Source organism: Pseudophryne corroboree, chromosome 9, assembly GCF_028390025.1.
Source record: "Pseudophryne corroboree isolate aPseCor3 chromosome 9, aPseCor3.hap2, whole genome shotgun sequence".
Taxonomy (NCBI): Eukaryota; Metazoa; Chordata; class Amphibia; order Anura; family Myobatrachidae; genus Pseudophryne; species Pseudophryne corroboree.
This window is the reverse complement of record NC_086452.1, coordinates 436,423,681-436,438,934: the sequence shown is the minus strand read 5'-3', so window position 1 is coordinate 436,438,934 and position 15,254 is coordinate 436,423,681. Positions and strand designations below refer to the sequence as shown.

The 15,254-nt window shown below is 45.5% G+C and overlaps 1 protein-coding gene across 8 annotated transcripts in view; it reads left to right on the top strand.

Moving 5' to 3' along the window:
• The window catches only part of MITF (melanocyte inducing transcription factor), a 387,291-nt gene that overhangs the window by 233,452 nt on the left and 138,585 nt on the right, over nucleotides 1-15,254 (top strand). For 6 of the 8 annotated variants that reach the window (XM_063941056.1, XM_063941057.1, XM_063941054.1 and 3 more), the window contains exon 2: nucleotides 8,737-8,980. In XM_063941056.1, the coding sequence (XP_063797126.1) occupies nucleotides 8,737-8,980 (244 nt within the window). The remainder of the gene's footprint in view (nucleotides 1-8,736; nucleotides 8,981-15,254) is intronic. The other 2 variants (XM_063941055.1, XM_063941058.1) reach the window with 1 other exon arrangement.

Here is a 15,254-nt window from a genome sequence, read left to right as displayed (position 1 = left end):
ACTCCTTGAATTCATGTTATTGATAAATGAAAATATCCATGAAATTGAACGTCAATGGGGTCGATTAACTTAGACACAAGGCATTGTGGATTTTTATACGCAGTCCTGTGGCGCTGCAAACCACAAACCAGTATCTGCAAGTCCAGCAATACCGTAAGGGCGGCATATAGCCACATATACATGCGGCCGCAAGTAATTCACGGCTAATTGAATCAACCTCTGTATATCTGTGAACCGAGCTCCCACGCATTGTAAATATTGCTTGTGTATAGTATCTGCATAAACAGTAGCTTGTGCCCCCAAGTGTAACGTATACCAGCCTCTGGCGCAAGCAGATAGCAAAACCAACACACATAGGAAGATGGTTTTGTTGATATGTCGTTTATAACCTTGCGGAGTATTACCTTTAAAAACAAAAATGCCACTTTAAGGGGGAGATCGATCAAACCTTGGAGACAGATACAGTAAAGAGAGAGATAAAGTACCAGCCAACCAGCTTCTAACTGTCATTTAACAAACTATGGGGTACATTTACTAAGCAGTGATAAGAGCGGAGAAGTGAGCCAGTGGAGAAGTTGCCCATGGCAACCAGTCAGCACTGAAGTAACATCTATAATTTGCATACTATAAAATGATACAGAGCTGCTGATTGGTTGATGGGGAAATATCTCCACTGGCTCACGTCTCCGCTCTTATCACTAAATGTCCCCCTTAGTGGCAGAGGTATTAACCTGGAGAAGGGATAAAGAAGTGATAAGCGCAAGGTGATAACGCACCAGCCAGTCATTACGGATTTGAAAAATAACAGGAGCTGACTGGCTGGTGCGTTATCACCTTGCACTTATCACTGCTTTATCACTTCTCCAAGCTTAATACATCTGCCCCACAGCCTGTAACATGGCAGTTAGGAGCTGATTGGCTGGCACTTTATCTCTCTTCACTTTATCACTTTCTAAGACTTAGAACACCTGGCCCATAAAATGTTAGGGAGCAGGGTGTTTCCTTCCTTTGCCCCCTCCCCCCCCCCCCCCCCCCCCGCCATCGCAGGCTTACTCTGCCCTTGTGGCGTGCTGCGTCCCTCGCTGATATCATAGCCATTAATACATTGGGTTGATGCAATCAGCTTTCAGTCCCTTCTAGTAACCGATTTGATACATCTGAGTAAACACCAAAGGGCCAGTAAATCAAAGGATTTCATCATTGTCTGACATTTTGTTAGACTGAATTTCACTGTAACTGGACCATGGCGCGCAGAACATACCCACTTAATAGAGTACAGCACATACTGGGCCTAATTCTGAGTTGATTGCAGCAGCAAATATGTTAGCAGTTGGGCAAAACCATGTGCACTGCATGGGGGGGCGCATATATAACATGTGCAGAGAGAGTTAGATTTGGGTGTGGTGTGTTCAAACTGAAATCTAAATTGCAGTGTAAAAATAAAGCAGCCAGTATTTACCCTGCACAGAAACAAAATAACCCACCCAAATCTAACTCTCTCTGCACATGTTATATCTGCCCCCCCTGCAGTGCTTATAGGGGGTAATTCCAAGTTGATCGCAGCAGGAATTTAGTTAGCAATTGGGCAAAACCATGTGCACTGCAGGGGAGACAGACTTAACATGTGCAGAGAGAGTTATATTTGGGTGGAGTGTGTTCAATCTGCAATCTAATTTGCAGTGTAAAAATAAAGCAGCCAGTATTTACCCTGCACAGAAATAAAATAACCCACCCAAATCTAACTCTTTCTGCACATGTTAAATCTGCCTCCCCTGCAGTGCACATGGTTTTGCCCAATTGCTAACTAAATTCCTGCTGCGATCAACTTGGAATTACCCCCATGGTTTTGCCCAACTGCTAACAAACTGGCTGCTGCGATCAACTCAGAATTACCCCCCATTGTGTGGCTTCAGTCCTGCTCCGGCTCTGCACTAATATCAGATTCTCTGCTAATGTTCCTAGGAGATACATGCTATTTACGCAGGTTGCCGTGATGTCAGCTGTGGTTTCATGCTCCCAGGTCTTTTTATTATGGTGGCTTAAACTTAACAAGTCGAGGAACAGACGAAAATAGGAATGCATGCTTCTCATCAATGCATGCTATTGTGCATCTGTGTGTACAGGAAAGGAACCAGGGTGTTACAGGCTCAAATGTAATAGACTGTGAGTTGCCGGCAGACGCAAGATTTTGGCTATGGAGACGCTAGATTTAGGGGGACATGTACTAAGCAGTGATAAAACTTGGAGAAGTGAGCGTGTGGAGAGGTTGCCCATGGCAACCAATCAGCTGCTCTGTATACTTTTATAGTATGCAAATGATAAATGTTACGTTAATGCTGATTGGTTGCCACGGGCAACTTCTTAACTGGCTCACTTCTCCACTTTTAACACTGCTTAGTACATGTCCCCCTTAAAGCGGCATTTTTTATTTTTTTTAAAAAGGGAAAACTAGGTTGTTTTTGCTCTTAGACAAATTGCCCCTTTAAATCGAGTGGCTACAGTGCTAACATCTCACTGCTGCCCACAACTCGCAGGCTGCTACATTTGGGCTAGAATGTAAATGTCTACCAGGATCCTAGGGAGGGATGTGCGAGCGATGCCATTGGCCAAGGCGCATTGCCCTGGGGTAGGCAAAGTTGCTGCCCCACGCAGGGCCGGATTTAGGGGGGGGCGAACGGGGCGACCGCCCCCCCCCCCCCTAACATACAGCTCCCTTCCATGTGCTGCCCCACCACGGCCCCTGCATCTAGTTAGCAGGGGAACCTAGGACGACACCCTGTGGCCAGAAGCGCTGCTTCAGTGCTGCTTGGAGGAGCAAAGGGGAAGCTTCGGGCAAGTTTTCTCATGTCATTGAGCCCTTCTTCAGGGGTTGGTGTCCGTGTATAGTCTTTAGTTTTCAACTAGTAAGGTATACAGTAGCATCGGTTAGAGACACTGCTGTATGTCGTGTGCTGTTATTATTGTGAATCATGATGATATTCCATGGTTTTAGAAGAACGCCGCGCTCTAGCTAATTTTAAAGTGGCAAAATGTGCCCTGTCCTAATCGCGGTGCCCTGCTAAAACAGCCTGCCCGGAAAAGCTGGTTTTCCATTCGCAGCCGGGTGAATAGATATTTATTTACATCCTATGTAAGTTCTGGACACGCCCCCAAGAGTGACGCCGACTGGGCTGCGCCCCCTCACACCTTTTCGGGAGCGCGTGCGCATGTCAGCAGCCTGCCCTGCCCCCGTTTTGCCAGGAACACATATATATATATATATACACACACACACACACACACACACACACACACACACACACACACACACACACACACACACACACACTGTATATACGAGTAGCCATGCATTTCACAACAGTGACATTCAGCTGTATTTATTACCTCAAACCTGATTCACCATTGGATGATGTGTGCTTGATTCTCCTCATAGGAATCGCTTTAACCCTTTGTAATTGTAGGTTTTATTTATTATTAATCTGCAGTAACTATCACTCTTTATCTCCACTTATGGCAGAGACAGAGAGCATTGTTCCGCTGTTATTTATCATGCTGGTGCTGCTCTGGGCATACCGGTGACAACCTCCCTGCTCTGCGATTGCCCATTGCTGTACACCTGCATAAGAGAGAGTATGCACAGCTAACATTGGGGATCATTCCGACCCGATCACACGCTAACTATATTTTGCAGCACTGCGATCAGATAGTCTCCGCCTATGGGGGAGTGTATTTTCGCTTTGCAAGTGTGTGTGCAGCCGAGGGGTACAAAAAAAATTTGTGCAGTTTCTGAGTAGCTCTTGACTTACTCAGCTGCTGCGATCACTTCAGACTGTTCGGTCCCAGAAATTGACGTCAGACACCCGCCCTGCAAACGCTTGGACACGCCTGCATTTTTCCAACCACTCCCTGAAAACAGTCAGTTGACACCCACAAACGCCTTCTTCCTGTCAATCTTCTTGTCATCGGCTGTGTGAATGGATTCTTTGTTAAATCCATCGCCCAGCAACAATCCCTTTTGTACCCGTAAGACGCGCCTGCGCATTGCAGTGCATACACATGCGCAGTTTTGCTGAGTTTTGACCTGACCGCAGCGCTGCAAAAAATAGCTAGGTCAGAATGACCCCCATTGTTGCATGTGCTTAGTTATATGTTATTTTTAGTTTTATATCAGAACTATGTGAATTAGCAATATTACATAATGACATTGGGGGTCATTCCGAGTTGTTAGCTCGTTATTATTTTCTCGCAACGTAGCGATTAGTCGCTAATGCGCATGCGCAATGTCCGCAGTGCGACTGCGCCAAGTAAATTTGCTATGCAGTTAGGTATTTTACTCACGGCATTATGAGGTTTTTTCTTCGTTCTGGTGATCGTAATGTGATTGACAGGAAGTGGGTGTTTCTGGGCGGAAACAGGCCGTTTTATGGGTGTGTGCGAAAAAACGCTGCCGTTTCTGGAAAAACGCGGGAGTGGCTGGAGAAACGGAGGAGTGTCTGGATGAACGCTGGTGTGTTTGTGACGTCAAACCAGGAACGACAAGCACTGAGCTGATCGCAGTTGCCGAGTAAGTCTGGAGCTACTCAGAAACTGCACAGAGATGTCTATTAGCAATTTTGAGAATCTTTCGTTCGCAATTTTACTATGCTAAGATTCACTCCCAGTAGGCGGCGGCTTAGCGTGTGCAAAGCTGCTAAAAGCAGCTTGCGAGCGAACAACTCGGAATGAGGGCCTTGGAGCCTTCAGAGTGTTCCCAGGTGCTTTTCCTGGGATGACCAGTTTTTGCAGTGCTGAAGGTGATGATTCCTCCTGAACTACCAGGATCCCATGCGGGGAACACTTGTACTTCAGCTATTATTGATGGCTTTGAAATCAAAATGGGAGGAATATGCCGTTAAGTAACCTTATCACTGTTGACATATACCCAAGAATGTCTGAGGTTTACTCCCCCCCCCCCCCCCCCCCATTGTTAATTGCTACATTTTTTTCCCCTTTTTTTTTTTGCGAGTATCACAGTCAGTGACTTGTCTGGAGCAGCTAATTAGTACGATTACTACACAGCTGCATTAGCCTCTGAACAAAGGTTTTTCTCCTGGTTTATCAAAAGGATCAGACACTTTGGGAATGTTGTGACCTGACAGGTCTTAAATAACAAGGCGATCTTTACCTCAGAAAATCAGCTTGTGCGCCCTACAAAATCACAGTTTGATCTCCCCTTCAAACAGCACGGTCCCCCCTTCTGCTAGGTGCACTGCACAGAATAAAGGGGGTCATTCCGAGTTGATCGCTCGCTAGCTAGTTTTAGCATTTGTGCAAACGCTATGCCGCCGCCCACTGGGGAGTGTATTTTAGCTCAGCAGAAGTGCGAACGCTTGTGCAGCCGAGCTGTGCAAAAACAGTTTGTGCAGTTTCAGAGTAGCTCTGAACCTACTCAGCGCTTGCGATCACTTCAGCCTATTCGTGTCCGGGTTTGACGTCATACACCCGCCCAGCGAACACCCAGCCACGCCTGCGTTTTTTTCCAGACGCCTGCGTTTTTGCAAACACTCCCTGAAAACGGTCAGTTGACACCCAGAAACGCCCACTTCCTGTCAATCTTCTTGCGGCCATCAGTGTGACTGAAAACTTCGCTACAACCTGTGCAATACAACAAATGCCTTTGTACCCGTACGATGCGCGTGCGCATTGCGGCCCATACGCATGCGCAGATTTTTAGCCTGATCGCTGCGCTGCGAACAAGGGCAGCTAGCGATCAACTCGGAATGACCCCCAAAGTGCAGGTAAGTCGAATTCGAGCGTGCAATGGAAATATAAGTGGTAGCAAATGATGAAAGATGTATTGCTGGAAATATGTGTTTGTTGCAATTAGACCTATTATATCCAGATTTCCATATGTGCTGGCAGTTCCTAATTAGCAGCAGAATGTGACGATTGATGTGGAATTGTTTGGGAAATATCAGGATTCTGCTCTGCAGTGAGAAGTCTGACACAGTGTTAGTGAAGCTGTTAAGGGTCTCTGAGGTTTTCTAAATATACCATTGGTAAGAACATCAGCACAAAGTTACAGAGATATCTACTGACTTCCTGCCATAGCCATCTGTGGAAAGCTGAACTGGAGTTGTCTGTGGGAGTGTGCTGGTCGCTTGCAGAGCCATTTTATGGGCTGAACCATTGTAAAGCCAATCACTTCACAAGAAGCAAATGACACAGCTAAGGCGTGAGGCACTTTGCGGTGAAAGTGGCCAAGTGTCAGTAAATGTAGTGACGGCCAATAGGAACAGAATGATCATTAAATGTATGACACCCCATACCAACGCATGGGTGTAGCTAGGGAGTATGTGTCATTAGTTCGACAAGATTTAGGTCGACAGTCATTAGGTCGACCACTATTGGTCGACATGCATTAGGTTGACAGGGTGACTAGGTCGACATGGTCATTAGGTCGAGGTGAACAAGGTCGACATGGAAAAAGCGCTGCGGAATATGTGTGCGCTATATAAATAACTGGTAATAAATAATAAATAATAAATAAATAAAAAGGTCGATATGAGGTTTTTTTTACTCTTTTTGGTGTCGTTTTCTTCAAAAAGTGACGGGGAACCCCAATTAGTGCAGCGTGTCCCCTCGCATGGCTCGCTTCGCTAGCCATGCTTTGGGCAAGGTGCCTCACTCCGCTACCGCTGCGCTCAGCAAAGGTAAAGGTTACCGTTCCCAATTGTAGTCCACGTGGATCGTAAAGTATGAAAAAGTAAAAAAAAATGAAAAGGAAATGTGAAAAACTCATGTCGGCCTTTTTTCCATGTCGACCTAATGACCATGTCAACCTAATGACCATGTCGACCTACTGCATGTCGACCAATAGTGGTCAACCTAATGACTGTCGACCTAAGTCTTGTCGACCTAATGACCGTAAGCCGTAGCTAGGGCTGAGCTCCATATTATCAGACCTGTGCATTTTTTTTTTGCTAATACTTTCATTTTTTTTTTAACAATATTAAATTTTTTTAATTAACTTCTAATTTTTTCAGTGGTTTGACCTGCGATCACCACTACCTAGTGACATAATAAGCTGCATTGTCAGGAACATTGGTTCAGTCCACAAAATGGCTGCCTCCAGTGCTATTTGGCCACCCATGCAGATGTAAATAAGGGCTACGGTTATGGAGAAACATATTCTGTTGTAGAAATGTCAGGGTGTGTTAGTTGCCTCTACCTACTGTAGGGTTGGGGTCAGGGCCGGATTAAGCCTTGGGGAGGCCTGGGGCACTTAAGACTGGGGGCCCTGGTGGAGGGGGAGGGTGTATATTAGATTGTGCATACTGTACCTCTCAATATGACCCATTCTGGGAGGGACACAATTCTCTCTACCTGGACTTCCCTTTTAATATATGACTGGCATCCCCTGTGTTGAACTATTTTATTAATAAAAAAGGTATTTCAACAAAAATGATGACATTACAAATCATAAATTAAGAGGGAAGACTAGTGATGTCAGTGTGCTCGGGCTGGGGGGGCCCTTGACAGAGGGGGGCCCAGGGTACAGTATGCCCTACATCCCCCATTAATCTGGCTATGGTTGGGGTATATTTACCAAAAATTTCCGAAAAGGAAGAAGTGGGGTTGTTGCTCATAGTAACCAGTCAGGTTCAAGCTATCATTTCCTGAATGTACTAGGTAAATGATAGCTAGCATCTGATTGGTTCCTATGGGCAACGCCTGTATACAGTACTTCATTTTTAGAACTTTATTTAAACATCCATTTACACTGCCCAGCTTAGAATTGCACCCAGTACGTACTATCCTTAAGAGTTTCACAAATTTCGGGTGGTTTGACTCACAGTTGTTGTCCACCTCCAAAGTGAAGTGGGCAGGCCGGGGACCTGATGATTCCAGCCCTGCTTTACTGTATAGTGTGGGGTAATGATGCCGCATTTGCATATATCCTCCTCCTCCTCACCATGGTAAGTGTGACCCACTTTGGACCAATCAAGTAGCACTTTTGCAGCTGTTTATTCATATATAATAACAGAAACTGGGAATAACATCCACAGACAAACTAGGTGTGAAGTTAGGTTTTGCATTCTTATAAGCACAGAATTGATCCTGGATGAGAGCCAGGCTCTAACATGTATATATGTATAGAGAGAACATAATACATTTTATGACTCCACCTCCTGATAGGTCCTGGAGGGGGTTATTGGTGGCAAGTGTTTGAGCGGGAATGGAAGGGGGGGGGGGGGGGTGGGGGGGGGGGGTGGGGGGGGGGCTATACTGTGGTAGCATCATTATAGAGATGGGCTCAGTGGAAAAAAGCAGGCATTGTCTGGGTTTAAAGGTTCTAGGGATTAATCTTTATTATCCGTGGCAATCCTCAGCATTCTGATGGATCTAGTATGACTTCTTGCACCTGTATCAGTGCGTTGTGTGTAAATAAATACAAGTAAGGTGTTGATAAATTTGTACAGTAATTAATATGCAAAGAAGTGTGTGTTTGCACCTAATTGTATTGCATATGTTACACTGTATTGAACGTTCAGTGACTGGTGGACCTATAATGCCCGTATAATGGGCACAACCAGCCTGCCAGCTTGTACTTGCAGCAGAGAAGAGTTTTGCTGCTTTAATGTATGTAAATGTGTTCGGTGTTTTTTTTTAATTGTGCAAAACCCTTTAAACATGCTCCGTGCACTCTGACAATATTCCCCACTAATTGGAAGTCTATCTCTTGCCTTTTCACAGCAGCTCAGCAGAGCATCCAGGAGCTTCCAAGCCTCCACTAAGCTCCTCCAACATGACATCACGGATTCTGCTACGCCAGCAACTGATGCGTGAGCAGATGGAGGAGCAGGAGCGTCGTGAGCAGAAGCAGCAGGCAGCTCAGTTCATGCAGCAGAGGGTACCAGCCAGTCACACACCAGCCATCAACGTCTGCGTGTCCTCCAGCCTGCCCGCTCCTGCCCAGGTACCAATGGAAGTTCTCAAGGTACATCCCTTCCTGTCCAATTCTGGGTTCACACTGGTTGCATTGATGCAGGTTACAGGGTGCTGAAACCTCAATCAGCTTCAATACACTATAATCTCAATACATTACTGTACTGTATGTGCTGTTGTTTTAGGTTGTGGAACGGACTTTGTTTTACATTCATCGGTGGTCTCTGCGCTTCCATTTACAGTTTATTTTGGGCATATTGATCCGTAAACGGGATTGTTGCAGTTCTTCTCCTTTGTATGAGTGATTTGCTGACTCTCTATGTAGTAACTGCTCTACAGTCTGCAGAACTTTGCCCTGTTCCGAAAACTGACAGGTAGATATTAATATATTGTGCGGAGCAATGTGTAAAGAACGTAATCCGACTGCGCTAACTCCTAAATGATCCCTCTGAGCTGCTCCAATCTGTCTAAAGGGGTCCCCACCCCCCTTTATTTTACGAATTATGGGTGTCTATAAAAGGGCAGAGAGCGCTAAGGTGTATGAAGGATTAATACTGTTATTCTTAAAAAAGGAGAAGAGTTTGCTTAGTAATTTAGCTATATTTTAATTACTAACAAACCCCTTTTATACCTTTTTTAAGAATAACAATATTGTGCACAGCATTTGATACCACGACCGCAAGAATGGATTAAAAATTGGGTGTATCCTATATCAGTCTTTTGCTATTTGAAGGTGTTCGGTCTTCAAGTAAACTCTGCTCCTTCAGCAAATTTCTCATTGTAACACTGTTTCTTCGTATGGCTTCACTGCCTGCTGCCCAAATATCAAAAGAAAATGATCAACTTGCATTTTGCGTAACAGGTACACACTAGGAAGAACTGCATCATGTTATTATGGAGCATTCCATCATCTGCAGAGTTAAACTTATGTTGCATTAAAGGGTCTTTTAGTGTGTGTATGTATGTGCCATGTAATGTTATGTCATGTACAGTAGGTCGCTGAATAGAGACAGTATACGAATGATATACTCTAGTACTGTTGCAGCGAATGATTCGGAGCAGGTTTATGCAACCAGTGCTGTCTGTCTGTTGTGGAACTACAAGTCCCAGCTTGACTTGATGTTTCACACCAGCTGGAGAGACTGAGTTTGCATAGCAGTGACATATGCTATCTCTATCACCCTGTTTATGGGGTATATGCCCTTGAGGGCTTACAGTACGGATGTCTCTACATTCTTGCAGGCCCTTAAAACTTTAAGGACAAACCTTTAAAACATAGATGTCACTTTCATGGACACTCGTCCCTAGCGGTCTCTGCGAATGACTTAATTAGAAAGTCCGATTAATATCGGTAATCAAACTGTGATGTTTAAGTGAAGCTGCCCTATGTTTTCTTGCTACAGGTCCGGCTGAACGCATTGTTCTTTTCAGTGTGTTTTTTTTATTTTTCTTGTCTTGTAAAACTTAATGATGTGGTTTCCAGTTTTTTCAATTCTTTATCTTTTTTTTAATTTGTCCAAATAACAATTTTGCTCCTTTAATTTTGTGTATTCCCCCATGAGTCGTTGGGCACAGAAGCTATCAGTCGTCGTTAGATGAGAATCGGCAGGAGCTTGTTAGCAACTGGGCACCACGGGGATGTTTAGTTTCCTAATTACCGGAAAATTCTCCATGCTTAAGAATAGATTTAATTTCACACATTGAGATTTAGTCCAAACAAAGTAAAACACAAATAAATCTTTTTCGGGAGGGGAAAGGGGGTGGTTGAGTCCTGGCTCCTCTATTTAGACAGTAAGAAGCATTATTTGTGAATGGTGGAAGTGCGTGAAAAGTTATATTAATGGGAATCTTGTAGATTTATTTTTTGATTTCTTTATTCGATTATAATGTACAAGGAAACTAGTTATTATGGGGCTGGGCGTGAAACATTAAAATTAGATTTTTTTATGTAACTTTACTAAAGTGGAACTAAAGTTAAAAATTTTAATATTTTGGTCCTTTATAAAAATAGGTGGTTCTCCATCCGAAGGTTCTGACTGTAGAGCAACTAGATCACTGATGGGCAATAGGCGGCCCTAAGGGCCACATGCGGCCCTCCAGACTTTCACTTGCAACCCCTAGTTCCTTCATGCTTCACTGTCATATTTGTTCGGTATAGCTTGTAATGATTGCTTGAAATGCCTGCTCATGTGTTAATATATGTTTCTCTTTCAATGATTAAAGGTATTCATGTAGCTTACTACTGAGATTGATTGTGGCCCTTTTGATGGTTTGGGGACCACCCAATGCGGCTTCTGAAGTGTATCGGGATGCCTGTCATTGGACTAGATAATCAGCCCTACTTAGCGCTCCGGCATCGCTCCCTTTTGTGCTGGCACAGTAGGGAGTATTCCTATCACTGACACAGGTGGAGAGGCTGGAGGGGTGGAGCCCAGTGGTCAGTAAACATATTTGGAGGTGCTGTTTGTCGGTCACCCCCAAAAACAACATTAGCAGAGTGGAATTGTTTTGTTTTACATTACATTGTTATAATGATCTAGATCAGAGGTTCTCAAACTCGGTCCTCGGGGGCCCACACAGTGCATGTTTTGCAGGTCTCCTCACAGAATCGCAAGTTAAATAATTAGCTCCACCTGTGGACCTTTTAAAATGTGTCAGTGAGTAATTAAAATACACCTGTGCACCTGCTGGGTTACCTGCAAAACATGCACTGTGTGGGCTCCCGAGGACCGAGTTTGAGAACCTCTGATCTAGATCATAGGTTCTCAAACTCGGTCCTCAGGACCCCACACAGTGCATGTTTTGCAGGTAACCCAGCAGGTGCACAGGTGTATTAATTACTCACTGACACATTTTAAAAGGTCCACAGGTGGAACTAATTATTTCACTTGTGATTCTGTGAGGAGACCTGCAAAACATGCACCGTGTGGGGTCCTGAGGACCGAGTTTGAGAACCTGTGATCTAGATGATATTTAAAAATAAATAAATAAATAAAAGGTCCTGCATGCGAAAGTTCATTTTTAAATCTAAAACAAATTAAATAATATAAATGATTCTATGCATGCTGCCATATTTGTATGAATGTCCATCTCAAACTCTAAGGGCTTATGCAGTGTTTTTCTACAATTGCACCACATATCACAGGTACAGTTTGGGTTCATTCTGAAAGCTGCAATTAGGACCATATGCAAAGTGTCAGCTAAATTAAGATGCTTGCCCGTCGGCAGTAGTAACATATGCACCTGGTTTATGCCAGTCAAGCATCACAGATGCATCCCACTTGCGAACATGTAATTAACCTTTTCTTTTATTAGTAACGAGCAGCAGGGGCTCCTACCTGGATGGAGGAGGGTTGCTGCCGCTGGCTGTGCTGCCTGGTCCCTGCCACCTGCTCCTGCTGCCAACTGGGTCCCGGCACCTGCACAAAGGATCAGCGCATGTACAGTGACAGCACCGGTACTGCGCATGCCCAATACCCCGGCTTCTATTGACTGCATCGGCTGCAGTCCACAGAAGCCAGCTAGGGCTGAAGGTCAGGGAGCCAGCTCTTTGCTAATCGCAGCTCGGTCTGGCAGTCCCATTGGGAGGAAACACCTCCCAATGGAACTGCCTGTAGTGTATGTGACTGGCAGCTAGGACTTCCAATAGGAAGTCACTTCCAGTCACAGTGTACAGTGCAGTCTCACGGAATGCATCTGGCTCACTGAGCTGAGGTGGGGGATTTTACTGGGGGGACTGCAGTCCTGCAGCCCATCGGTAAAATCCATCACTGGTAACGAGTGTATTTGCTATTAGATCTACATCTAATAGCTTTTGCAAACAGCCAATCACAAGCGGGTCACTAGTGCTGGGAACCATCTTTCTCTGACGTCCTAGTGGATGCTGGGTACTCCGTAAGGACCATGGGGTATAGACGGGCTCCGCAGGAGACTGGGCACTCTTAAAAGAAAGATTCGGTACTATATCTGGTGTGCACTGGCTCCTCCCTCTATGCCCCTCCTCCAGACCTCAGTTTGTATCTGTGCCCGTCCAGAGCTGGATGCACCCTAGGGGCTCTCCTGAGCTTCCTAGAAAAGAAAGTATTTGTTAGGTTTTTTATTTTCAGTGAGATCTGCTGGCAACAGACTCACTGCTACGTGGGACTGAGGGGAGAGAAGCAAACCTACCTGCTTGCAGCTAGCTTGGGCTTCTAAGGCTACTGGACACCATTAGCTCCAGAGGGATCGAACACAGGCCCAGTCCTCGGTCGTCCGTTCCCGGAGCCGCGCCGCCGTCCCCCTTGCAGAGCCAGAAGAACGAAGAGAAGTTGAAAATCGGTGGCTGAAGACTCCGGTCTTCATTAAGGTAGCGCACAGCACTGCAGCTGTGCGCCATTGCTCCCTTAGCACACCACACACTCCGGTCACTGATGGGTGTGGGGGGGGGGGGGGGGGGGGCGCCCTGGGCAGCAATTAGATTACCTTACTTGGCGAAAAGCACATAATACAGTCTGATAAACTGTATATGTGCATTAACCCCCGCCATTAAAGTACATAAAAGGACAGAAGCCCGCCGCTGAAGGGGCCGGGCCTTCTTCCTCAGCACACCGGCGCCATTTTCTCTTCACAGCTCAGCTGGAAGGAAGCTCCCCAGGCTCTCCCCTGCAGTATCCTGGTACACAAAGGGTAAAATAGAGAGGGGGGGCACATAAATTTAGGCGAAAAACTGTGTATATAAGCTGCTATAGGGAAAAAATCACTCAGTATAGTGTACATCCCTGTATTATATAGCTCTGTGGTGTGTGCTGGCATACTCTCTCTCTGTCTCTCCAAAGGGCCTGGTGGGGGAACTGTCTTCAAATAGAGCATCCCCTGTGTGTGTGGTGTGTCGGTACGCGTGTGTCGACATGTCTGAGGTAAAAGGCTCCTCTAAGGAGGTGATAGAGCGGATAAGTGTGTGGGAGGGTGTCTCCGTCAACAACGCCGACACCTGTTTGGATATGTGTAAGTGCTGAGGTAAAATTATTGCACAAAAGGTTAGGGAACAGAAAGGAAATCTACCCTGGTCTGTCCCTATGTCACAGAGTCCTTCAGAGTCTCTATGCTCACTATCCAAAATAACAAAGTATCGACACGGAGTTTAACTCCACTGTCGACTACAATAATGCAAAGTTACAGCCAAGAGGGCTAAAAGATATTCAATATATGATTATTGGAATAAAAGATGATTTGCATATCACTGATGACTCATCTGTCCCTGACACGAGAGTACACATGTTAAGGGGAAGAATGCTGAGGTAAATTTCCCTCCTCTCATGAAGAAAAAGAGCGGGAATCTCCAGACAAGAGACGGCAGCTTCCCACAAGAGAATTCTCAGGCTGTATCCTTTCCCCACTAGGGCCAGGATGTGTTGAGAATCTTCCCCTTGGGTGTCCTGTTTGCACTAGCTATTCTCAGGGATCCTGCAGATAGTGTACACATTCTAGTATACTACCCAGACCGGCGATTGTGTCGGCATGGGTTTATAGCGCTGTGGCAGCGTGGACAGGTACCTTATCAGCAGAGATTGAGACCCTAGTATGCATATAAATATTTTAAGATGCTGTCTTAAGTGATAGATATATAATTATAAAGCATGCCCAAAGGGACATGAGTATCCTGGGTCCTAGAGACAAAAGCTATGTCGATTTCTGCTTGACGTGTCCTGTAGAATATACATTGGACAGATGATGCCGACTTAAGAGGCATATGGAAGGCTGAGGATTGTGTGGAGAAAGGTTCTCGGGCCTGGTCTCCACAGCTATAGCTGGTAATTCTGATATTTTGCCTTATATTCCTGCACAGCCTAGGAAAGCACGACATTATTAAATGCAGCTTTTCGAATAAAGAAACAAGAAAGTCTGAGGTGCGTCCTTTCTTGTCAGAGCCGGGGGCAGAGGAAAGAAGCTGTACAACACAGCTAGTCCCCAGGAACAGAAGTCCTCCCCGGCCTAAACAAAAATCCACCGCATGTCGCTGGGGCTCCACAGGCGGAGCTAGGCCCGGTGGGGACACGCCTTCGTAAGTTCAGCCACAAGTGGGTTCACTCCCTGTTAGATCCCTGGGCAATAGAAATTGTATCGCAGGGATACAGGCTGGACTGTGAGAAGATGCCCCCTCACCGAGGACCCGGCGGGCTTCCCCCCAAGAGAGGGAGCCAGTGTTAACTGCAATTCGTAAATTGTATCTTCAACAGGTGGTGGTCAAGGGTCCCCTCCTTCAACAAGAGGGTGTTATTATTCGACCATGTTATAATCCCGAAACCAGACGGTTCGGTTAGACCCATATTGAATTAAAATCCCTGAAC